Consider the following 26,451-nt stretch of genomic DNA (forward strand, 5'->3'; position numbering starts at 1 on the left):
TAAGCAAATTTTGTTTAAATTTTGAAAATTTAGTTGTGTATTCAAAAATAGAATAATTGCTCCCTAAGTATGTAGTGATCTGAGGTGGGTTCCTAAATGATGTATTAGCTTTAATTTTAGTTGATCATATCAACATTTCTTTAGCATTTCTTTGCTTTGGTAACTAAGTCGTAGCCAATATACATTTTAACTCCATTGAAACAGCATAGGCCTCTGAAGCCTGACAGACTTAATTCAAATACCATCTTAACCATTTATAAAATGTGTGTCCCTAATCTAGTCACATCCCTAAGCCTCAATTTCCTCCTCTGTAAAATCAGAATAATAATTACTACCTTACATGATTGTTTAGATAATGAATATAAAACACCTAACCCTGGGCCTGTACATAGTGAGTCCTCAGTAAAAGCATCACAATTATCAGGACAGTGAGGCTGTTGCTCTGTGATACTAATTTCCAAATGGGGCTGGAGAAATTTGCATAATTGATTACTCTGTGCTCACATAGTTACATCAGCATGGAGAAACTTTTCTATTCTGCAGTATATTCCTTAAACATGTATCAAAAAGGTTTGTGTATCTTTTTTCTAATCTTCAGACATAAATATTTATAGTAAGAAAGTATTAAATGTGTTAAGTGTATTAAATACATTGTCTATTACACTTTTTCTAGACCTTTATGGATAACACATTTGTCTTCCCCTCTTGGCCTATATAAAGTTATATTTCACCAAAATATATTAACGACACCACTTTTAAAACTTAATTCTTTATAAAAGTAATCAGATTTATTTACATTTATCTTTAGATACATGAGAATATGTGTATTTATAGAGATTTCTTATGATAATAAAAAGTGATATTAGTTCTTGCTACCTTTTCTATGGCCTCTTTTTATAGGATTACATAGGAAATATTTGTCACCTATAAGTAGACCTTTACACCAGAAAAAGCTAGAAGTATTTTATATATATTTTGGTTCTTTTACCATAGGTTAAAATCGATTAAAAATGGAACGTGGGGTAAACTAAACTTATTTTAAATGGGTGCGTAATCTAGTACAATCTCCCTTTTGCACCGCTAAACTTAATTTTAAATGACTTGACCCAATGTTCTATTGGGGTCCAACCCAAAGAGGAAATGTTTACTTCCATTCAGAGATCTTCTAACCTGCTGGGGGTTTTTGTTTTTTGTTTTGTTTTGTTTTGTTTTTGCTGAAACAGTATATGGTTATTCACATCCTATGTGTGACATTATTCCTTTGCTACAAGCAGTAATCTTTATTATTTCAGACTTATACCATTACCACTGATTTCAAATGATGAAGAAATGGTTAGAAAATTGTCAGACACTTCATTGTTTGCCAAAAGTAGCAAGAAGAAAAAAAACATAAAAAAAAAAAAAGTTGTCAGCATTTATTTTGAGCTTTGTTTTTCTCCAGAATAACCATGTGGTATTAAGAATGAAGAATAAATTCTCTTGATTGCAGAGCCAACAGCCCTACAAATGTCAGTCATGTATGTGTACCATGTATATTTCCTATTCTTGGAGGAACAGATGTCTTTACAAAGTTTGTCCTGTGTCTGTCTCTTAGGTGATGATTACAGCTCACTGACTTGTTGTATGTACCATCCCTTTTCTGTCCACTTATAGATGTACTCCAACACAGTTGCTTTAAGTGACGAGTTCATCGCACTGCAGCCATTGTCGAGGGCCAGGAATCAGCTGAGCAAACTTAGGTAGAGTAGGAGGAGTAGAACCTTGTTAACTCTTCTGCATGCTAAAGGTCAATTAAACAATATTCAAAAGATGGGCAGAGGCATGAAATAAGAGTGGGGCATTTTTGTTAGCACAGCTCTGTCTCTAATTTGACCTTTATTAATATGTATATTAAAACTTTATATATCCATTTCTTCTTTGAACTGAAAATTCAGATGAAAATTCAGCATAACAGGACAGAGATCTGTACCTTGTTATCTATTGTACACCTTAACTACCTTTTATAGTACAATTCTGATGCTTCTGCTTGTCATGTTATTTTCATAATTAAGGATGCTCCTGCATGTTGAGTAATTTAAGCTACAGAAATTCATCATAAAGTTTAAAGTTTTTTTAAGTTTCAGTTACTTGGAACTGAGAGTTGCCCATTTTTTATCTTGCCTTAATTTGTGCTGTAAATACATGTGTGTGTTTGTCTTTGTACACTGTAATGGCTGCTGAAACATTTCATATCCTTGCTACTGTTTAGTGCATCTATAAATTGCACAATATATTTTGTATCTCATATGTATATATGAGATACATATATTTATCTCCACAGACAGATCCATTCTGTCCGTTACCACAAAAATAATAATATAGATGTCTTTTTATAGAAGAGAATGAAAGTTTTAAATCCTGAAACTTTTGATAATTAAGTCACCAGAACTATTTATTAACTTTAACTCCAGTCTGATTTGAAGAGAAAAAGTAATATAACTAATAACTAAAACAAAAATTTTTTTTTTACTTTTGGCACTTTTCAGTTTCTCGCTGTCAGTATCTTGTGTATTCTTAATATGTTTTTTTAATTGTTTTTTATTCTCAAAGTTTCTAATCTATGTTCATTTGATCAAGCAAATGGCTTTGACAAAGCAATGCTTAAGTAATGGCTTTTATAACTCTGAATTCATAATTTTGAGCTGTTCTAAAGTTTTATCAAACTTTTTGATTTTATTTTTATTATCTTCCAGATTTTTGATATATTCTACTTTGAATTACAAAGGTGTAATAATTGTACATGAACATAAAAATGGGTGTTTAAGTGGTAGTCACCTAAATTTTATGTTTAAAACAAGAACTAAAATCAAAACAAACTTGAAGATTTGCCTTCACCTTTGGTTGAGTCAAATATGTATAACACATGTTATCCATATGTGCCTTTCTGAAAACAGTGGGTATTTATCACATTTTTGAACATCTAATTATTTAACTCTAAGGCAGTAGGAGAGCTTGTTACTTAAAAGAACACTCTGACAAACTCTTTTGTTAAGTAAAGATAAGTTTTGTTTTGTAAGTAATCTTGCCATTTTTATGAAATCGTATTTTCACATATCATGTTGGCTTAAATCAAGCCATGTTTTTGTTTGTTTGTTTGTTTTTGAGCAATAATAGACTTAAAAACAATTGGGTAAGGATATCATAAATTAGAGAGATCCCAGGTTCTGTAACAATGTGCTAGGGTAGTCAACTTAACATTCATCTATGAAAAGAACACAGTGAGAGCAGGTATATGATCAGGTAGCCTTTGCTGCAAGCCACTCTCCAGTCAGATGGTGTAGCAAAAGGAAGAGCCCTGTTGGGAAGACAGCAGCCCTGGATGTTAGTGATGCCCTTGGCACTGCGGCTTATGTGTCCTAACCTAATTAGTTCATCTCTGAGTCTCCAGGTCCTTTACCTGTCAGATGATCATTTTATGTACTGTGGTCTGTTTACTTATTGTCAGCATCAGAAAACAAAAAGAAATACTATGCTCAACCAAAGGCCAGGCAGAAATACCAGGTGTTTAAATGAGCAGTGAGTGACCACTACGTGGGCATTTGCTCCTAGCTGCATGAAGAACAAGTGTTCATATACATCTATCTGCTGCTGCATCCTGTGAATTTTGAATGCATCTTGTTCTTGAACTGCATTAAATAGTTTTTCTGGGTGTGATCCATGGTAGCTTAATTGTTAACTGTTGTGACAGAAAAGTTGTGCAGATATAAAATATCTTTTAAGAGCCTTCAAATCTTTAATCAAGTTAGTACTTCTTAAGAACCATTAATACGAAACTATTAACTTTTTTTAATGAAAGAAAACTCATTTTGAGTATTTTCCCATCCCTTACATTATAGCCAAAGCTATAATAATGATAATAAGCCGTCTTTACATAAGCTTATTGTACTCTTGAAACCAAGGACTTCTACTTCATTTTTTATATATGTAAGACATTCACCATAGCATTTTTTTTTCACAGAAATAATTATTGGTCAGTCCTAAGACTGAGAAAACACATAGAAATAAGGAAAATTTTGTTTTTTATTCATTGAGGACATCTTCTTGTAATTTAAAAAAGATTAAAATTAGCATGGCTATAGGCACATACTCCTGAGAAGAATATAGAAACAGCAAAGAATAAAAATTTGTGTAAATTAGTTAGCACTCACTAAAAAATATATATTTCAAATTAAAGATTAAATTAATTTTGTTAAAAAATTAAATCAAGCCCCCTGCCCCTTACCCACATGTCTGACATTTGAAGGCCATGTGAATGAGCCTTCTACTCTGCTGACGTTCACTTGGAGTAGAAAAGTCTTTTAAGAAGGGAGCATAAGGGTTGTGAAAGTGGGCATACATACCTTTGCAATAAGAACCCTAAATCTTGGTGACAAGGAATTTTATAGAAGGAGTTGAATTTCAGTGAAGGAAATCTGGTTTTAAATTAATTTTGTGCACTGGAAAATCATGGCTTAATTTTGTGTGCTTTGTTGTATTCCCCTAAAGAAGCTGCCATTAGCTCTCTTTTGTGACGATAAATGAATGCGGTGTTGTATGAACATTCATTTGTGCCTCGCAGATTGCAGACCCCAACTTGCTGTTTTGATTCTAAACCTATTATACAGTGAGAGTATTGTTCTGTAATATGAGACTTGTTGCTTTTCTGTCCTTCCAGATGGAAGAAGATAAGGGTTCAGTCAGCTCAGCATATGAATTTGCTGAAAGCAAGCACAGAGGGGAGGACAGTAGGCACCTGCTAGCTGAGGCTTGCAGCCAGCAGGACAGTTCTTGCGTGCACTAGGTAGTACTGCGCTGGACCTGCCTGGGGACATATCCGCTAAGTTCTCATGCTTGGGGCATGCTGTGGGAGAACTGGCCTGACTCCTAGTTTTTATTTCACTAATCCTTCATTGTTCCTCATGTGTTTACTGTTTTTGTTGACTTGTCTTCCTTTTTTGTGATCTTCACATTTTTTTATGTCCATCTCTGAATATTTTACTAGTCTCTCTTTGGAGTTACAGTGTTAAATCCTACTTCACCTCAGATTCTAACCTAGTAAGGTATTCTCACAACCTATTCAATAAACTATTCCTTTTTACTTCTTTTGAAAGTATGTCATGCTATTTCTGTTATTTCTGAAATCAGTTTTCCCATTTGAAGTGGTAGTTGTGCACCATTTTATGCATCTTAATACAGTTAGACACCAGATTACTTGTCTAGGTCTGGAGTTAAATGATCAGATGAGTGAGTGCTTAGAGGTACTGAATAATTTTCTGTTGACCGATAGTCCTCAGATTCTCACTTCTTTTCATAAACTTTCCTGGTTATATCTTTGTCCTAAAAAAGTATGAATTGATGAGGACTTGATTCATTCACCTCTTGAGGAGTAAAATCCTGACAACCACTTCTAGACCTAATTAGGATATGCAGAATATTTTGATTGGTAGTAATTATGGAGGATAAAAATTCTCACTACTAATAATTATATTTTTACTTGGGTTATTTGCCTTTTATATATTATAATTATTGGTCAGGAAGGTACTATTGTCTCATTTGGGATGAAACCTCATAAATGGTGAAACTTTAAAACAAAGCTACTTGAAAATTATAAATGTTAACTGTACCATGGAATCAGACCATAGAACAAGTACGTAATTTCAAAAATCTGAATTATTCTGGGAGACATATTTTTAAAGTTAGATTACTTTAGTGAACTGCTCTAAATGAAAAATGATTAATTATTTCATTGTTATTATTACTATTAATTGAAAAGAAATTCAAAACAATTCTCAACTTTTGTTTTGGGATACTCTATATAATTATTTTTGGTATTCTGGTATTCTGCTTTGATAAATATAGAAAAATTCTTAACTTTTAAAATATGCCCTGATTGAGCCACAAGGAAAACTCAGCTGACGAGGTCTCTGGGTAAAGAGGGGGAGCTGGCCTGGATTTATATTATGTCCTAGATAATCTACCAAACAGATAATCCACGTGGGACCTGATTAGACTAAAACTATAAAACTATTCCTGTCCTTTGTGATAAAAGTTCCCCAAAGGTTCAAGTTCAAGTGGATATTTCATGAGACGTGGATCTAGTCTGCTTTGCTTTCATATGTCCATTAAAATGTATGATACAGTTGAGAGTTGAGTTCTTAGAATGCCCTAATAACAGAGGCCTTGTTATGATTTCTTTTACAAAGGGGTGATAAGTGAGTTTTCTCATCATCCTGTGATAGTTGGTCTTTCTTCCTGTAAACAAGATGATAGAAGAACCCTGTTTCAGTGAATAAACAAGATGATAGAAGAACACAGTTTCAGTGAATATGATTTTAGTAAAATTGCTGGGGGTGTTACCCTGATCTGCAATTTTTATTTTATTTTATTTTATTTTGCATATCACTTTCATTGTTGAGTGAAATATACCTTGAATATTTTTCTTATATAGTTTTCTGCCTTTGGCATGTATTTTGAGATAAAAATCACTTCAAAAAAATAAGTATTATATAATATCCCTCTTCTGTTTTTTCTGCCTTAAAATAGCAGTTGTTTTCCTCTAATCAAAATTTGGTCAGCTTTGTCAGATCAGGCAGAGGATGATGCTGAGCCCTAAATGTTGTCATGGGCTAGGGCTTTCTAATCATCTCCCTCCCTTCCGCTGTCACCTGCCTCCTTGGCTTCCATTGTTTTGTCATTTCTCTGTCACTGGATTCCTGGCCTGTTCTGGATGCTCTCTTTCCAGCTGTGCTGTAAGGATGTCAACAGGATGTTAGGACTATTGACCTTTCTCATTGTGCACCTGGATGCTTAAGCCCCTGCCTGAAACCTGCCACCACCCCAAACAAAAAAACATTTTAAATAGTTTCAGCCAACGAGTCACCTTCCTCTTCTGTGACAAAGATGCTTCTAGCACTGTCTCATTTAATTAACAAAGAAGTGAACTACAAAGGAACAGAAAACCTTAATGGCCTGTATTCAGTTGTTTGCCACTAAAAGATACACTTTTCTGAGTAAAATTTCTGTGAGGAAATAGAATTGAACTTTTTAAAAAACAAATAATACTAAGGCTGCCATGAGTAGCAGAACCTGGCTGCATACCTGATAAGTACAACACTTTACAAAATTAATGTTATTTTCAAATCTGTGCTGACTTATTTGAGCAACTTTTTCATCTGGAGGTTGAAATGAAGAAAAATATTAGCGTTGACATTATTTCTACCAAACAGTTATCCTCTGACATTCTCTGGATGATTGATACTTAAAAAACTGAATCCTTAACATCAGCTGTACCATGGCTTAGTTCATTAATTAGTGCTATTCTGATTTACCCTCTCCATGAAAATTGGTGATTTTTCCATTTTTTACAGATACGGATACTCTTCTTCACTTAAATTTCAAATTCCTAGTCAGATACTGTTATTTATGTTGCAGCCACCTCATTAAAATAAAGGGGACTCAGTCTTTTTGAAACTAGAATAAACCAAATTATTAAAATAAGCATACCTGATAGATGTAATTCTTACCGTATGCTTATTTTAATAGTTAAATTTAGGCAATACATACAGATGTAAATCTCCTTTCTGGAGATACCTAAAGGACAGTATGGAGGTATTTAAATTTATAACCACCCAAAGCTGTTTGTTTTACTTGAGGAAAAGGAAAAGAGGGAAGGGAGCATAGAGGAGTGAACGGGAGCTTGAGGCATGTTTTGGAGAAACAGGCCTTGAGTAAGAGACAGCAGTCTTCCAAGTGCCATCACCAAACAGCTCTTGCAATTCTGAATAATGAGATGAAGCCATTATTTGTTTTAGGGGTTTTATTATTCTTAACCAAATTTGGAAATTAGTAATATTGGATGATTTTTGATTTCACATTAAAAAGAAAAACATTTCCTTGAACACAACCTTTTTTCTTTTCATAATTAGTTTCCAAGTATCTCCTTTAAGACTTTACAAGATTCTCACTTTGATTATATATTTATCATAAAACTGTTTTAAAGGCAACAGAACATATACGGTTAATAGTTTACTAATTCTTATTTAAACTTTAAAAAACTATTTGACTTGATAGGTAAGATAGCATAGAAATGACTAATTTAGAGATGTATGACAATTTTCTAACATTTAGAAGAGTCAAGAAAGAAAGAAGATATATAGAAACAGAAGCACTAAGAGAAACTTTTAAATGTTTACTATCACTGACATGAAAATAATGGAATAAGAGCAGTGAGTCAGAATTTATCTCAAAAGGCAAGTTCTGTAAAGATGAAAATTTTTCTTAATCATACATAGTCATATTGAATGCCCATAGTTTTTTGCTGGGCAGCCCTTCTAGCTCTAAGGTATGTGGCCATTCCTGGGAAGCAAGTGCAATAGAGAGTGTCTTACCAATAAATCAAAATTTCTGGTAAAATAAAATGCCACCAGGTAGAGTCCCACTCCCATTACTTTGCTTTTTTTTCTTTTCTTGTATTTATAAGCCGTCCGAAAAAAGAAATGATTGCCTCTCCTTACTTTGAATGAAATGAGATTTAAATGCTCCATCCTTTTCCTACCCCCCGTTAGTTATACTGGCAGCTGTGGCTGCATGTACTCTGGCTGGGCTCCCAGATCCTGAATATGAGATCAAAGATTATATATATATATATATATATATATATATATATATATATATATATGGGAAAGTGGTAGAGCTTGGGAGTTTGCTAGAGAACAGTGTAGTTTTTTATATAGATAGCAGCTTTACACAACTAACCAGCATTCAGCATTTTTAAAGCAGCCAGGGTTTGTATATATTATACATATTATAATATATATTATATATGTAATATATATAAAATATATATATTTTAGCTTAGTTCAAAAGGTGATCTGAAGAAGTCATTTCTTTATAACATTTTTGATATTTCAAGATGTTTACTCTCTCTGGGGTTGTCCATGTATTAATACCTTTTCTTAGATTTTAAAGTGAAAGGTTATGAGTACAAAATAAGATTATTACCTAAAGTTAGATCCTGGCTTAAGCAGTATTCTACACATATGGAGCACTCAAATGCTGCTGACATTATGGATGTCCTCTTCAGTGAATCCTTGTCAGTTGAATATCAGCTATATAAGCAAAACACAAGTTGTTATATTAAGAAATACCAGGCAGACTCCTCGTTTCTCTCTAGTTTCTAGTCTAGTTTGGTGTTCCCTAGCCAAATGTGAAAGACCGGTTTGTTTTCTTGCTTTGTTGTTTTTAATTTCCAATCTATCACGGACCAATACTTTCGTAAAATGCAATAAAAATTAGTTACAGTTGACCATTGAATAATGTGAGGGTTAGAGGCTTACTGACCCCTCATGCAGTAAAAAATCCACATGTAACTTTTGACTCCTCAAAAACCTAACTGATAGCAAACTGTTGACTGGAAGCCTTATCAACAACATGAAGTGCCAATTAACATATATTGTATGTTGTAGATATTATGTATCACAATAATGTTTTCACAGTAAAGTAAGCTAGAGAAAAAAATCACAAGGAAGAGAAAATAACATTTGCAGTACTGTACATGTACTTATTGAAAAAAAATTTGTGTGTAAGTGGACCATGCAGTTCCAACCCATGTCGTTCAAGGTCAACTGTACTAGGAAATGAAATTTAAAAGATAAATAAAATAAGCCTTGATTTTAAAATTATTATTAGATTCAGCAGTTATAAAAGTATTCTGTCAAATTGCCATAAAATTTTTTAACCTCTTATTCTTACAGATCTGAAACACTTACCTCCTCATAGGCCAGTAAAAAATGTTTTCCCCAATCAACACTGATCCATGGATCACACTTTGAGTGGCACTGGTCTCTTTGCAAGGAAGCAGGCATAACAGCTACTTTCTTACACTGAGACTAAACATGTGCTGAATACACATCATACTTTTCTACCCACACATAGTTACTCATTCTCTTCACCTAACAGCTACTGAAATCCCGCCCAGTTTTCAAAATGTGTTCCAGATGCTATCTTTTCCATCAAATCTTTCATGCCCTCCCACCAATACCAGCAACGACAGCTTTCCTCCTCTTTTTTAGTATTTGTAGTTTGCCTCATACCATAATTATAAGAAGGCAGCATAAGAGCATGATAAAGAGTTGTGGGCTGTGGAATTAAAGAAACCAAGACTCGGGCCTCAGCAGGGTGGTCTTGAACAAATTCTTAGCTTCTCTGTTTCCTCATCTGTAAAATGTTTCTGAATATGGTGCTTATCCCTAACGTTTCTTATAAGTTTTAAATGAGAATAATCCATGAGAAGCATCTTAATAGTGATTGGCACATGCACAGTAAGTATTCCATTAATGGAACTGCCATTATTATTTTTTCCTGACTTATCTCCCACCTTTTTCCCTTATTAACTTATTAACTCACTAGATTGCCGTCTCCTATAAGAACCAGTACAGTGCCTTGTTCAATAAGTAAAAGTTTTATTTAAGTGCTTATACTATTTAAATTACACAAGCAAGCAGTGGAATAGAATCCAGAAAGAGACTACTGATAGCTGGAGAGGTGAGGGAGGTTTCATGGAGATGATAATATTTAAACTGAACTGGGTGTAGGAGTCAGCATTCTGACTCTTTGGTGACCAGCCCTGACATACGCCCAGAGGCAAGGAACACTGCATCCGTTGGCTGTGTGAAGACTGTACAGGAGCATTGGCAAGTTGAGCAGGAAAGGTAGCCTGAGGTCAGGTTACAAAGGGCCTTAAGGCCTCCTTGTTGTATTGTAATTTTTTGAGCATGTGGGGGCTTTAGAATCCTGTTTCCTGTAGAGGGTGATTTTGAGATGGAGGAAAACAGAGCCCAAGGAGGAAACTGAGAGACTAATGAAATCTTATTACTTAAACAAACATTTCCTAAACTGTTCCTCTGAATATTAATATTCTTCCTAGTGTTGACTGATTCCCAGGGGCGGCGGGTGTGGGGGAAAGGTTTTACTTAAAAAAAACAAGTTTGAGAATTCGCACTATGTCTGGCTCTCCCCCTGGAGATTGACCACACATCCTGACTTATTGACAACGCTTTGCTCAATAAGTCTATTTAGACCATCACTGAACTGTTTCCCAAACTTAATTAATAGGCCATGGAACTTTTTTTTCATGAAACATCTGTAAAACATCTCTCAAAACACAGGTTAAGAAACAATACCATAAACAGTCCTAAACCAAGGGTATTGTGATGAAAGAACAAGTAAAACTTGGCTACTTCTCAGTGCTTAGCAGATCCTAGGACATTGGTGCAATCAGGTAATTGCCAAACAGGAACTGTGTTGTCTCACAATGCCTGCTATCTGGCAGAATTACTCTGAGCAGCGAGTTTGCAGACCTCACCCACTGCTTATGGTCAGAGTGCCAGGTTATTTATGTTCCATCATATTTGTCTTCTGTCCATCGTGAGCATCTGTCCCCTGTCTGTCCCCTGTTGCCATGCCTACCCTCAACACTTGGTGATTCCCAACCTTTGTGAATTGCAACACTCTAATAAATGTATTTTCATTGTTCTCCCTCCTCTATACTTTCCAAAGATTTGTTGTACAGTATGTTATATATATAAAGGAAAGTGAATGAAAATAAGTTTGTTTAAAATAATAACCCCTGAGAAATTTAGGAGTGTCCTTGTCTGTGTCAAAACCAGGGTTGGGATTCATTGGGCTATGTGGTCATACCATTTTTTCCCCTCATTTTAACAGGATTAAAATTAGTAGTAGTAATGGCTTTAAGTTATTTTGCTGGGTTATTTATGCCTGAATCAGTATAAATCTTGCATACCTTCAGAAATTAATAAAAGTCCTAATAGTAGTAAGTCACTTGTTTAAGAGATTTTAGTACATCTACCATTAATTTTTTTAAAGCAAGATAAGCTGATTAGGGGCATGATTGGCTCTTATTAGTTGCTTAGCAAATTTAAGGTAAATGATGCTTTTTTCAAGGATAATTATGGAGTGCATATATATAGAGTGCTTAGAATTTGGCACATAGTAAACACTACGTATTTTCTACTATTGTTGTTGTTGAAGATTGGGGTTAGGTCCTGCCTGGTTGTTATTTCCCAGTCTTCAAAATGGTTCACACTCCACTTTTCTCAATTGCTAGACATTTGTAATTGAAATTACAGGAGCATTTCACATAAACAAAAACTCAAAGAAGAGTTCGAATTCATTCAATTTGAATGAGTGATGTAAATCATTTTGACCAAAATAAGATATAAAATCCAAAATCTTTGCATATTTAAATAATAGCCAGCCACTTATTTTTATATAATTATTTTGTTTGACTTCTAATTTAGATCACAGTGCCTTTTAAGCATTTTTGAATATTACTCTTAGAGCCCTTCATCCATTTCCATGTTATAGAAAACATATATGTATATACATTACATTTGGTTTTAAAGTGCTTGTTGTAATTTTTTAATGCTTTTTGGAAATCCAAATCTGTAAATAACTTAATTTTTTTCTGCTTCAACTCCTCCAGCTTATTAAAGCAAATTCAAGTATCAAGTGCTTGGACTCCATGTGCTGTTTCTCAGAAGGAGAAACAGCGTGCGCATCTGTTGGAAGAATGCTGGAACGAGTAGTAGGAAGATGTAGTCCGACCCATGTCAGCAGGTGTGAAATTTCTTTAAGTAGCCTTTGCTGCAGATGAGTATCCTATAAACTGGAACAGGATGAACCTGCATCTCTAGATACCTAATAAATCAGCCGCTGGTTTTACCAACTGAAGCGGGGAAGTGTGCTATTTATTAGCATTCTTTGATGGTAGATTTCACTTTGTGGCCTTGGGGTAGGGGGCTCTTTCGCTAACAAAGGAAGAGAAAGCACCTTTGAAGAGACTTCATCTAATGAACGAAACATTTTGCTTTACAATCTTTTTAAAATGTGCTGAATAGGTATGGTACTCTTATTTGGTTTTTATAACTTTCTTTTTTTGATTATACCTTATATTACTGTTTTATTTCCTGTATTTGTTTTTTGTTTGTTTTTTGTATTTACAAAATAGTCTACATATAATAGTGAAATCGAAGGATTTTGCTTCTCTTACTCTTCATGTATATTTTCTGGTCAGTCATTTGAGACTTTGAGGTGTTTATAAACACAAAGGCTGTATTACTGCTCTCCTATACCATTCTATTTCTGTGATGAGGTTTTTTAAATGAGTTGTGATTTGTTTTTGCTTTTTTTTTTTTTTGCTTGGTATTCATGGTCTAACTAAAAGTTTAGATAAGTTAGGGATGCCGGGTGGCTCAGTTGGTTAAGCATCTGACTCTTAGTTTTGGCTCCGCTCATGATCTCACAGTTTATGCAATTGAGCCTTCAGCACAGAGCCTGCTTAGAATTCTCTCATTCTCTCTCACTCGCTCTGCCCCTCTCCCACTCATGCTCGCTCTCTCACATGCTTTCTCTATCTCAAAATAAATAAATAAATGTTAAAGAAAATTTTTTTAAGTTGATAAGTTAGACACTTTAAATTATGGTGTAGAAGAATCTTAGCATTTCTGTCCCCTCCCAAATCTGTTTCTTCAATTAGATTTATCAGTGCTCGCTTTTGTGGATCATAACAAAAAATGCCATTTTTTTGGTAAATGCCACTTAAATTTATTTAAAAATGAAATGGATTCATAAATTTTCTTCATAAATTTTCCCGAGAGACACACTATTTAGATGATATTAAAAAGTAGAAGTAACTTTTTTCACACTTAGGTATTCTTAATGTGAATTATATCATAGTCCTAAAATGAGAGTAGTAATGCACTTGTACGCACGAGGAGTTATAGATGGGCAGGGGCAGACAGATGGCGATTTCCATTGTCCAGCGTGTACCACACGAATAATCACTTTCTACATGTGCCATGGCATGGAAAAGGTTGGAAAGTACTGCAGGAGCAGGGAATAAAGGATGGAGGAGGCCCTATAATCTAATAAAATAATTTTTCATATTTGCTTAGCTTTGTGTTTTAAAAATGAATAAATACCATTCATATATCATAAAATTCAGGTAACATCAGGTACATAAATTCAGGTAACTAACTTATTAGTTCCCATTTTGCCTTTAGTTAATGGCCATGTCTTTATGGTACAGTTGCATTTATAAATAGCATTCTTATGTTAATATGTCTGTGGTTTCAGTCTCCATTTATTGATTATAACATGTGATCAAAAATATTTCCACAATGCTGTGGTATCATTTTGTAGTCATTTTATTCCACATAAAAGAATTACTACGAAGAGTTAAATTTACTGGCACTTCTGTATTATGACTTCCACAATTGTATTGTAAAGTGCATTACAAGAAAGAAGCTCTGTTATGTACCCAAGCCACCAAGTTTTCCAGAAGAAGTTCCCGAAAGACCCACTTGACAATATTATTTTACTTATTAAGACAGCTTTACTATACAGAACTAAGGTGGGAGTTAGACTAAGAGACAACTATAGAACTTCCACATAATTTTTTAAATTTCTATTTCAGCAGGAAGTTCTCTTTAATGACAGTATACATCTTCACTATTGAAAAACTACAATCAGGGGTGCCTGGATGGCTCAGTCAGTTAAGTGTCTGACTTTGGCTCAGGTCATGATCTCACAGTTTGTTGGGAGCCCCGCATCAGACTCTGTGCTGATGGCTCAGAGCCTGGAGCCTGCTTCAGATTCTGTGTTTCCCTCTCTCTCTCTCTGCCCCTTCTCCACTTGTGCTATCTGTCAGAAATAAATAAATAAATATTTTAAAACTATAATTAATTTTAAATAAGCCAAAAATATTTTTTTGCTCTATGTACTGACTTTTTTGTATACCAGTAATTCAGGTAATATGCCCCCATTTTTCTTTACGTAGCCATTTTTATACTGCATTATCCCTTTGAACCTGCCCTTGGAATTATGGGACTTATTTCGGCACATGAAGGTGACTGTTATCGTCTGTACTTTTTCTCACTTAAAATTGTATCATAATATTTTCTTTTGTAAGACTGTTTTTTTTACTTTCCTAATAAAATGTTTAACAGTAATATCTTATTTGACAGACTATAAATACTTTTCCAAATACTTCCAAAATACTTTTGTCTAACATCTCAGGTTATGTTATTGGTTAGTACTGTCATTATCCCCCTTTTTTCTTCAAACAAATAATCTAAAAAGTCTTTTGAAATCTGTTTGTATTTTCTAGTGGATAAAAATCGATACAGTATGAGAAAACCACTTGGTGCTTTTCAAAGGACTATATGAAAATTGCCTTAGATCCATTAACATTAGATTTAAACTTTGAAAGTCATTTTGATATGTAGAGTTTTGTTTTTGTTTTACATAATTGTGTTAGTGAAATATGTTCGACATTTCTGTTTTGATTTTGGAATAGCCTCTATTCTACATTTCTATTTCATGTCTAACTTAAAAGGTAAAGCAAGGCTGATACTTCTGTTACAAATTGTAGAATCCCTTGGATATTTGTTCCATTAACCTATTAAACATAAAAGGTAATGAGCATCACTTAAGAAATACAACTAGTGCTTTCATATGACATGTTATTCAGCTGATTAAACTTCTACCATCCAGGCACAGAAATTCTTACATCTTATTAGTTAATGTTTTCAAAGGAATATGCCATATTGCAAGCTTGGTTTCAAATGTAGCATCATGGTGCTCTACAAAGGATATACCATCTTGTACACTAAAGGGCTGTACTTCAGCAATAAATGATTTTCTGTATGCATTTTACCAAGTTACTTTATCCTAATCAAAACTATTTTCGGGGTGCCTGGGTGGCTCAGTCAGTTGAGCGTCCAACTTTGGCTCAGGTCATGATCTCACAGTCCGTGAGTTTGAGCCCCATGTTGGGCTCTGTGCTGACAGCCTGGAGCCTGCTTTGGATTCTGTCTCCCTCTCTCTCTGCCCCTCCCCTGCTCATGCTCTGTCTCTCTCTGTCTCAAAAATAAATAAAAACATTTTTAAAAATAATTTTTTAAACTATTTTCTGAATAGAAAGGAGTTAATATGTAGCTCCAGTATTTAATGTTCTGTCAAATAGGATATTTAACATCTGAATGCACATGTGTGCTTTGAAAAGATCAAACAAAGGAAGCCTTACCTAATAAAATTCTTCTATGTAAGCAATGGTTGGGAAAGAGGAAAGCCTGATATAAAGTACTGGCAATTTGGGAATGGAATCTTGACTCCCGATAATTAGGGTGTTGGCAGTTATGTTTTGTCTTGTGTGTCTAAGTGTGCCTTTTCTTGGATAAATACTTACTCTAAGAAATGTTAATAATCTCATTTCATTCATTTATTTTACAAATACTGAGTGTCTACTATGTGCCAGGTGCAGTTTAGGTACTAGACACAGGGTGGTGAACAAGCCCTTCCTTAAACTAAGGTGTTTAAGGTTTTCTGGAAACTAATAAAATTAGAGAACCTGTAAATTACCAGTATGGTTTTGTTGCTTATTTGTGTTCCTCTTTGGCAACTTTGTAAAATTTCTAGGTTCCAAACTTCATTATGACTGTACTTGCTTAATTGATTTAAATAACAGAATCTCTAGGAAACAGTGGATATTTGATAAGAGTGAGTTTAAGAGCCACTTTAAATGTTGGTCTCTTCCTCTAACATTTTTTTTTAAGGAAAGTGGGAACCCTGAAAAAAGTTACATAAAATATATTGATTTATTGTTTAGTGCTTTTAGTCTTCTAAGAAGAGCCACCTTTGGCTTGGTAATCCTGATACTGAACTTGAAATATAGGTTAGGCTATTTTAAGCCTAGAAAGCTAGTTTGGGTCTAGAGTTATTTTAGCTTAAATTAATAGAGCTGCAAATAAAGTAATTAATTGCTTTTAGGTTTTATCATTCAGACAGTAGTTAACTTTTCCAGACCACTACAGGTTTATTCTCAGTTAAGTGAAAACCCTACTGAGTTACAGCTGTCTTTGATATCTATTGAATAAACCATTTACTGCGTTCAAGCTAATTACACTAAAATCTTTAGAATAGAATTTATAGCTGAAAAGAAATTATGTAATATGAACATACTACTATTTCATTCCAAAGCTTTTGGTAAGTGTGATGTTTGTTTGCTTCTGTAATGTCAAAATATAACCTAGTTGCTTTTTAGTAAAACTGAATGTGCATAACTCTTAGTAACATACTTATTTCTTATTGAATTGTGAAGATTTTAAGAGCATCTCATGCTTTACTACCTGTAGGAATTGTTTTAAGGCTAATGAATGTCTGAATTTTAGCTAATATTTTATATAATGATTAGAGCATTATTTTTTCCAAGTTTTTGTACAATATAAATAGACTGATTCGGTGCTAGTATGAATAATTTCTCTTTAACATTTAAAAACAAATCAATAAGTGATTATTTTAATATTCAAATTGCATTTTAGAGTAAATTTTTTTTCTCACTTAAAACATAGGTCCTGGTGAGCCAAACTTTTCTCTTATTGTTACTTTAGATCATGGAGTGCATCGGATCCTTTCTATACCAACGACAGGAGCATCTTGACTCTCTCCACAATGGACTCCTCTACTTGTTAAAGGGGCAGTAGTACTTTGTGGGAACCATTTCAACTCCTTTCCTAAAATTCAGTGTGATCACCGTGATAATGGCCACACTAGTTCTGCAGAATTACTTTCTGAAATTTCAAATATTTCATACTCATTCAGAGTTATAATGGCAAACAAAAAGCATTAACACAAACCCCTTTCAGCTCCCCTAACTTAAATCTGAACATGTCACAATTCGTGAAACAGATATTTTCCATCTCTTTGGGTTGTTCCTCGTGCTTATGGGACTCCTAATGGCATTTCAGCCTCTTGCTAAGGCCACTATATTTTAATATCAAGGTAGAAAAGGGAGGTAATTCCTAGTCAGTTGTATTTTTTAGTATTAGCTTGGTTATTGAGTCTTCTATTCAGATCTGCTTCTGTAAATTATGCTGAAAAGTTTGCCTTGAAAACTCTATTTTTTTATTAGAGTTATATTTGAAGCTTTTCATGCGAAAAGTTAATGTGCATAGAAAGGAATTTTGGTCGCTCAGTGACCCATGTTGTTAATTCATTAGTGCTTTCTAAGTTCACAGAGCAAATTAGGAGAATGCATTTCCCACCATTATTTACTGCATTATGGGTAGTAACTATATACCAGTACCAAACTTCTCTAAATACTGTAACACAACCAGTAAAGTTAACCACATACATGCAAAGGGTATATTATATATATAAATCAGGAATCAAGTCCATTCACCAAATTTCAAATTGATGTTTACTATATTTTTTGTGACAGAATACGAAGAACCTATAGTGGGTAAATTACATACCATTAGCATATTATTTAATGTGTTTATCATTGGATCTTTTGCATGCTTTAATCTGGTTAATATATTTAAATTTGCTTTTTTTCCCCTCTCTGAAGAAGGCTCTGTTTATAGTATTTTCTGACACTGTTGTAAAGTTCAACTATATCAATAAAAAACAAGTTTGGACAGTATTTAAATATTGCAACTATTTTTAATTATATAAATAAAAATATTAGGGTAATTAAATTAACAAAAAGATAAGAGCCTCTTTCTATGGCTAATTTAGAATTGCTCTTGACTTTCAGTAAGCTAGATTATAGAATAAAGGATTTCAGATAAGAATCCTGTTATCTGTAGGATAGTATACGTTATCTAAGTTACTGTAGACTACCATGTAAAGTGAAATCTGTCCAGTGCCCCATTACAAGGTAAATTTTCCGGCATGGCTACAGAATGTAAGTAAAACAAAGTTTAAAATGCTAAATCTTAGGATGTAATGGCAGCGATAAAATACTAAGAATCGTTAATCAGGTACATACTGCTGAATTAACTCACTGTACTTCAGTACTTAATTTCCATCCAAGTTTATCATATGATCAGTGTTGTCATTTGTTTTGATAAAAAGTAATGTCATTTTAAAATTTGGAAATGATTATTGGTTAAAGAACTTACCCAGCTGTGAGCACATGATGTGTACATACACATTTAAAATTGTATGGAAATGGCTAAATAAGGTTTTCCAAAATTTTCTTTTGAGAATATAATAATTCCTTTTTGTAGATTTATTCTGCAACCTTCCACCACTTTCCCATTTCATGAATATCAGATTTCTGGAATTGGGCTGGTAGGGAAAGAATGGTAGAGTCAAGAATTAAGACTTTACCATGTTTGCTGGTGAACTATTTTTTTTTGAGTTTTTATTTTCTTGCTAATATAATGTTTGTTTCAGTAGTGCAAGATAACTAGGTTATGAATTTCAGCTTAAATATTAATTTTCATAAATAGCCATTCTTTAAGTCAGATATTCCAAAACCGAGTTTAGCAATACACCGTTATTCCAAAAATACATTAAAGGGATAATACAGTGTACAGTATATACACTTTCTAATTCATGTTCCAGAAGAGGAAATATTGAGAAATATTCAGTGAGGGTAGTTTAGTGGAAGATAACACAGAATTTGCTTTTTCTTAGAATGCCTTATAAAATATTTATATAACAAAATGACATTTAATAGTCCTGCATCGCATCTACCTTACAGTTTACAGTGTCTGTTTGCCGTCAGCCAAACTGCCGACACTAAACTGCCGACACTCGAGGACTACAAAGCCATCAAGCAGTCTGACCAACTGCAGCAGTGCTGGAGGTCAGCTAGCCTATGTGGTGCTTAAGGTGTGAGTGAAGTAACTGTCTGCATTCCCCATTTGAAGTTATTTAAGAACTGTACATCAAAGAAACATAAATGGTATCCACTGATACGTTCATCCTACTCTGTTCAAAACCTCTGTTTAAAAGAAAATTATCTTGCAATTGTAAGAAAAGTTTTCTTCATTTATTTAAGAAAGTAACAGTGTTGCCTACAAGCTTTAAATAGTTTTCTAGTGCTATTACTCATATTTTAAAACAGTACATAGCTGGTAATCCCAAAAAATTCCCCTTTGCATATTTCTTTAAAATTGTTTGGAAAGTACGATGTTGGCAATTAACTTCCTCTTAAACCTGCCAAAACCAGAATAAGATTCTGTGCATGTTTTTGCTACTTGATGATCTCAGATCTGTTTGCCTCACTTTCTTACCTTTGCCTACCTAGTCTGAAGGCCATAGCCCTGAAGATAGTGGCAGGCACCAAGACAGTTTTCAGAATTGCCCACCAGCTGCTCTAAAAGGTGACTCAGCACCCTGCTTCAGCTTTAGCAAGCGGTAGGTTCGTGGTAGGAATAGAGTATGGGCCAGGAGAACTACAGCTACCAAGCTTGCCGTGGAGTTGAGAAGAAAGAAGGGGAGAATTTACAGTCTGAATTTCTCTTAACTACCCTCCTCCTTGGGTCTCAGTCTCCATGATACCCAAAGGCTTCCCAGACATAATCGAAACTGGTACTGTCCTGAATAGGAGATTAAACTTAGGCAAATCACCATGTTAGGAAACTGCTTTGCTCTAACCAGATTGTTTCTGCTGTAAGATTGTGAAATTGGGCTTCTCAGAAAAACTTAAGATTCCTATTTGATAGGCAGGAGTCAAGGCCCTAAAAACATGTACAGTTAATACCAAAAAAAATTTAAATATGCTACTCTGAAAAGTTATCAGGAGCAGGGGAAATGGGAAAATCATCCATGTTTGTATTTTCCTGTAAAGATCATTTTGGGGGATGATATAAGCAGGTATTAATAAAACAAACACAACAAAGAGTTGTGTAAAACATGTTTCATTAATTTTGGTCCCCCTTCAGAGACATTTTTATTTCTACCTTGAAATGAGTCATCTATTTTCATAAAAATAGAACATTATTAAAGTGCTGTTTATGTGAGAACACTTGAATGATTTTCCTACAAAAAAATAGATCACAACTAATGATACGTTTGTAGTAATGGCGATTGTTAGATTTTTATGGGGAATTAGTAGCTGGAAATACTGTAGCCACACTTTAGTTTAAAATTGAGGACCTGAGACACTGTGGCTGTCTAATAAAATCCTTTAAAATTTCTCTGCATTGCTAGGAAATGTAGTTACTTATTGTATAAGCTCTCAGTAATTTTTTAAAGTTCATGAAATTATATTTATTGAATAAAATTTTCCTACATAATTAAAAGTTTTTCCATTATTTGTGCATTTTAAGCCTCTCTCTGCTTATTACAACCAGCCAAAAATTTTTTCGATGAAATTTTATTACATTTACCCTCCATTATAGTACAGTAATGCTTTTATGCCTTTCACTGACTTCAGTTTTCAAAAATCCAGAAGTTTTTGGTTTACCCAGATTTTATAGATCATCACTACAGCTCCTGAAAAGTGGTGTGATAGAAATGTACCAGCTGTAAAGACCAACACACTTCGAACTAGAAATTGCACCACTCATGAAAAGCCAGCCAATATGAATTTAGAAATGAAATATGTGTTTTTTAAAAATATATAACTGATGTAATGTGTATATATATACATATATATGTATGTATATATATTATATATGTGTATGTATATTGTATATGTATGTATGTATATTGTATATATGTATATATATTATATATGTATGTGTATATATATATATATATAAAATCTAACCTAATGACATTAATTATTCCTTATGCTTTCTCAGTTGCCAGTTAAAGCACATGTGAAGGTTTAATCTACATTTATTAAAAAGGTATGCTGTTGTATTTGCCCAAGTGTTAGCATATGCAGAGGGTGACAATGTATGATCTGTGTATTTTTATTTCTGAAATGAAATGAGAATATGACCCAGGACAAGTCAAGTTATCTAGGCATGCATCTGTTTTTATTTAAAAAGTAGTTGAGGGTTTGGACTATCTTTAGGGTAACTTCAGACTGTAACTTCTGTGGTACAATATGATGAGTAATGTTCTTACTGAACTAGAAATTTTGGATAAAAAAATAAATGGGCAGCATTTAACCAAAAAAATTAGTGAATCCAGAAACAATTCAAGTTTTCTTCTGAAGAGCTGACTCAAAGGACAAAGCTATTCTAAATGGAGATAAGTAAACATGTCTCTGTTGAACAGCTCTTTTCAGAAGTGGTGGATGGCCCTCTGATGAGTCCGATTTTTTACTCTAAATTTTAAGGGAAAATGATTTGTCTTCAAGTAAAATTTGTGGACAGTGAAGTGCATAGATTTTAGAGTTAACATGCTGTCACTTTTGACAAATCTATACATGTGTAATCCTTACCCCAACCCAGATAAAGAACATTTCCACCATCTTAGAAAGTTCCCTCATGCCACTTTCCAATGAATTTATTCCTCCCTTTCTGCCCTTGTAACCATTTTTCTATTTTCTATTGCCATAGATGAATTTTACTTGTTCTTAAGTTTTATATAAATGAAATTTTACATGTTCACTTTTGCATCTGGCTTTGTTCCTCAAAAGACTGAGATTCATCAATGTTGTTGCATATATCCACAGTTTGTTTCTGTTAGCTACTCAGTAGTGTTCCATTTCACAAACATCTCACAATTTATCCTTTCTCTTGTTTATGGACCTTTGAGTTACTTACAGTTTGGTGTGATTATAAATAAAGCTACTATGAGCATTCTTTGTGAACATGTTTTCATTTCTCTTATGCAATAGCTGTAATTGCCGGATCACAAGGTAGGTTTATGTTTAATTTTATATGAAACTGCTAAAAAGTTTCCCAAAATTATTGTATATGCCATTTCATGAGCACTTGTATGCAATTATGAGAGTTCCAGTTCTATTATATCTCATTTTAATTTGCATGATGACTAATGATGTTTAACTCCTCATATGCTTATTGGCAGTTTTTTGTTTTGGGTTTTTTTTTCATGAAATGTCTGTTCAAGTAGCCATTTTTTCATTAGACTGTCTCATTACAGAATGGTTGGAATCCTTTATAGAAGAATGTAAGTCCTTTGCCAGGTGAATGTATTACTAACATTTCCCCCCAGTCTGTAGCTTGCTTGTATAAAGTCGAACCTTGAAAAACATGGGTTTGAAATACATGAGTCAGCTTATATATGGATGTTTCACAGTACTATAAATGTATTTTCTCTTATGATTTTCTTAACATTGTAAGAATACAACATATAATATTATATAACATATAAAATATATGTTAATCAACTTTATGTTATCAGTAAGACTATCCTATCCAACAGTTAGGCTGTTAGTAGTTAAGTTTTAGGGAATCAAAAGTTATAAGTGGATTTTCAACTGTATAGGGGGCCAGTACCCCTAACCCCTATGTTTTTTCATGGATATTTTCTAAGTGGTGATTTTGGGTTGCAAAAGTGCTTGATTTTGATGAAGTCCAATTTTTTTTCTTTTTATGGTTTTGTGTTTTTTGTGTCTTATCTAAAATAGCCAATCAAACCCAAAGTCATGAAGATATTTTCCTGTGTTTTCTTCTGAAAGCATTATAGCTTTCACTTTTATGTTTGGGTTTGCGATCTGTCTCAAATTCATTTATGTGTATGGTGTGAGGCAAGGATTAAGCATCTTCCTCCTAACTCCCATAAGGCTGTTTGGTTTAGCTCCATTTGTTGAAAATATTCTGTCTCTATTAAATTCATTTGGTGCCCCTTTTTAAAATTAACGGACTCCATAAATGTGGATCTACTTCTGGACTCTCTGTTCTATTCATTTATCCTTAACACTAGTAACACACTATCTTGATTACTATAGTTTTATACTGTACTTTGAAATTAGGTAATGTAAGTTCTCCAACTTTGTTATCAAGATTATTATGGCTATCATAGGTCTTTTAATCTCCATATAAATTTTGAATCAGCTGATGATCAGTTTCTAGAAACAAAAAATCATGATATAATTTTGAGGTGCCTGGGTGCCTCAGTTGGTTAGGCATCTGACTCTTGATTTCAGCTCAAGTCATGCATGATCTCAGGGTCATGAGATCAAGCCCTGCATCAGGCTCCGTGCGACAGAGTGGAGCCTACGTGGGATTCTCTCCCTTTCTCTCTGCTCTCCCTCCCCCGCCACACACACACACACACACACACACACACACACACACACACACACAAACACACACCCTCCCTCCCTGCCTCTCTCTCTCTCTCTGAAGAAATAAACATTTTTAAAATGTTTAAAATGTTTATTTTAAAAATGATATGATTTGGATTTGGATTGTGCTGAATCTATAGATCATTTTGAAGACAAGTGACATCTTAATAATATTGGGTCTTCTAATCCATAAACATGATCTATCTCCATTTATTTTAGGTCTTTAATTTCTCTCAGGAACTTTCTGTAGTCTTTGATGTAAACATCTGGCAAATCTTTGTTACATTAAAATTTGTATGTTATTTGATGTTATGGTAAGTGGAATTGTTTTTTCATTTTCAAATTATTCATTATTAAAATCCAAAAATGCAATTTTTGTACTTTCGACCTTGTAACCTACAACCTTGCTCAACATTCTAGTTTATTTTTTTAATTTTGTGTAGAATCTTTTAGTTTTCACATACACAGTCATATCGTTTGAGAATAGAAACAGTTTCAGTATTTTTTTTCCCAATCTTCATGCTTTATGTCTCTTGTTATTGCCTTACTGCACTGTCTAGAACTTCCTACACAATGTTAATTGAATAGGCATGGTGGGAACTGTGAATAGGTGTTGAATTTTTAAAATGCTTTTTCTCCATTTATCATGATCATTTTTTAAAATGTTTTAGTTTGGTAATATGGTAAGTTACCTCAGTTTATTTTCAAATAAACGTTAAGCCAATTTTACATCCCTGAAATAAATCTAGTTATGAAATGTTATTCTTTATATATTGCTGTTTGGTATGGTAATCTTGTGTTAGGGACTTTTGTATCTGTGCTTATAAAGGATATAGGATATGTAATTTCATTTTTTTATGATGTCTTTATCAGGTTTTGGTGTTAGGGTTATACTGGCCTCATAAAACAATTTACGAAGTATTCCCTCTTGGCCTCTTTTTTGAAAGAGTTTATGTAAGGTTTATATCATTTCTTGTACTATTTTGAAGTCCCCATTCAAGTCATCCTGGTCTAGAATTTTTTTATTTGTGGGAATGTTCTTAATAGGCATTACCTTTTAGTATTGCTGCAACAGATTACCACAAACTTAGTAGCTTAAAATAACACAAATTTAGGCACACCTAGGTGGTCCAGTAGGTTGGGCTCAGGGCATGATCTCACGGTACGTGAGTTCGAGTCCTGCATCAGGCTCTATGCTGACAGCTCAGAGTCTGGAGCCTGCTTCAGATTCTGTATCCCCATCTATCTGCCCCTCCACTGCTTGTGCTTCTCTTTCTCCCTCAAAAATAAATAAACATTTTTTAATAAAAACCCACAAATTTATTCCAAATTCTGTAGGTTGGAAGTCTGACACAAGTTTCACTGGAGTAAAATTAAGGTGTAAGAGTTTTTTCTGTTTTGGTTTTTTTTTTTTTTTTAGTAGACACATTAGTTTCAGGTGTACACCTTAGTGATTTGACAAGTTTATATGTTGTGCTATATTCACAAGTATAGCTACCATCTGTTCCATTACATTGTATTTCTTATGCTGTCCCTTTCATTCACAAAATTTATTCATTCCATACCTGGAAGCCTGTTTCTGCCACTCCCCTTCACCCACTTGCCGTCTCACCCACCTCCCTCCTGGCATCCATCAGTTGTCTGTATTTATAGGTCTGCTTGTGCTTTTGTTTTTTCCTCTTTCTTTTTGTAGATTCCACTTATGAATGGAATCATATGGTATTTGACTTACTACTTTTAACATAATATCCTCCAGAGCCATCCACGTGGTCTCAATTGGGACAAACTCTTTTTATGGCTGCATATATTCCATGTGTGTGTGTATGTGTGTGTGTGTATCAATCACATTTTTCTTATCCATTTGTCTATTGATGGACACTTAGGTTGTTTCAGTATCTTTGTTTTAGTGAATAAGGGTTCAGTAAATACAGGGGATGCTATTCTTTTTCAAATTAGTTGATTTTGTTTGCTTTGGGTAAATAGTAAAATTGTTGGATATGTTATTTCTATTTTTAATTTTTTGAGGAACCTCCATATTGTTTTCCATAGTGGATTCACCAATTTAAATTCCCACCAACAGTGCACAGGTTTTCCTTTTTCTCCACATCCTTGCTAACACTTGTTATTTCTTATCATTTTTATTTTAGCCATTCTAACTGGGGTAAGGTGGTGTAATGTAGGCATTGTGGTTTTGATTTGAATTTCCCTGACGACTAGTGATGTTGAGCATCTTTTTTTTTTTTTTTAACTTTTTTTTTTTTTTAATTTTTTTTTTCAACGTTTATTTATTTTTGGGACAGAGAGAGACAGAGCATGAACGGGGGAGGGGCAGAGAGAGAGGGAGACACAGAATCGGAAACAGGCTCCAGGCTCCGAGCCATCAGCCCAGAGCCTGACGCGGGGCTTGAACT

The 26,451-nt window shown here is 33.9% G+C and overlaps 1 protein-coding gene across 4 annotated transcripts in view; it reads left to right on the plus strand.

Annotated features, from left to right (window-relative positions):
- Positions 1-21,128, plus strand: part of ATP11B (ATPase phospholipid transporting 11B (putative)) — a 128,429-nt gene extending 107,301 nt beyond the window's left edge. The window contains exons 29-30 of one of the 4 annotated variants that reach the window (XM_030329704.1): positions 12,521-12,654; positions 19,589-21,128. In XM_030329704.1, coding sequence (XP_030185564.1) covers positions 12,521-12,654; positions 19,589-19,718 — 264 coding nt within the window. In that variant the 3' untranslated portion in view covers positions 19,719-21,128. Of the gene's footprint in view, positions 1-4,693; positions 7,880-12,520; positions 12,655-17,447; positions 18,521-19,588 lie in introns of those variants that run through there. The other 3 variants (XM_030329702.1, XM_030329700.1, XM_030329703.1) reach the window with 3 other exon arrangements.
- The last annotated feature ends 5,323 nt before the right edge of the window (positions 21,129-26,451 follow it).

Source organism: Lynx canadensis, chromosome C2, assembly GCF_007474595.2.
Source record: "Lynx canadensis isolate LIC74 chromosome C2, mLynCan4.pri.v2, whole genome shotgun sequence".
Lineage (NCBI taxonomy): Eukaryota > Metazoa > Chordata > Mammalia > Carnivora > Felidae > Lynx > Lynx canadensis.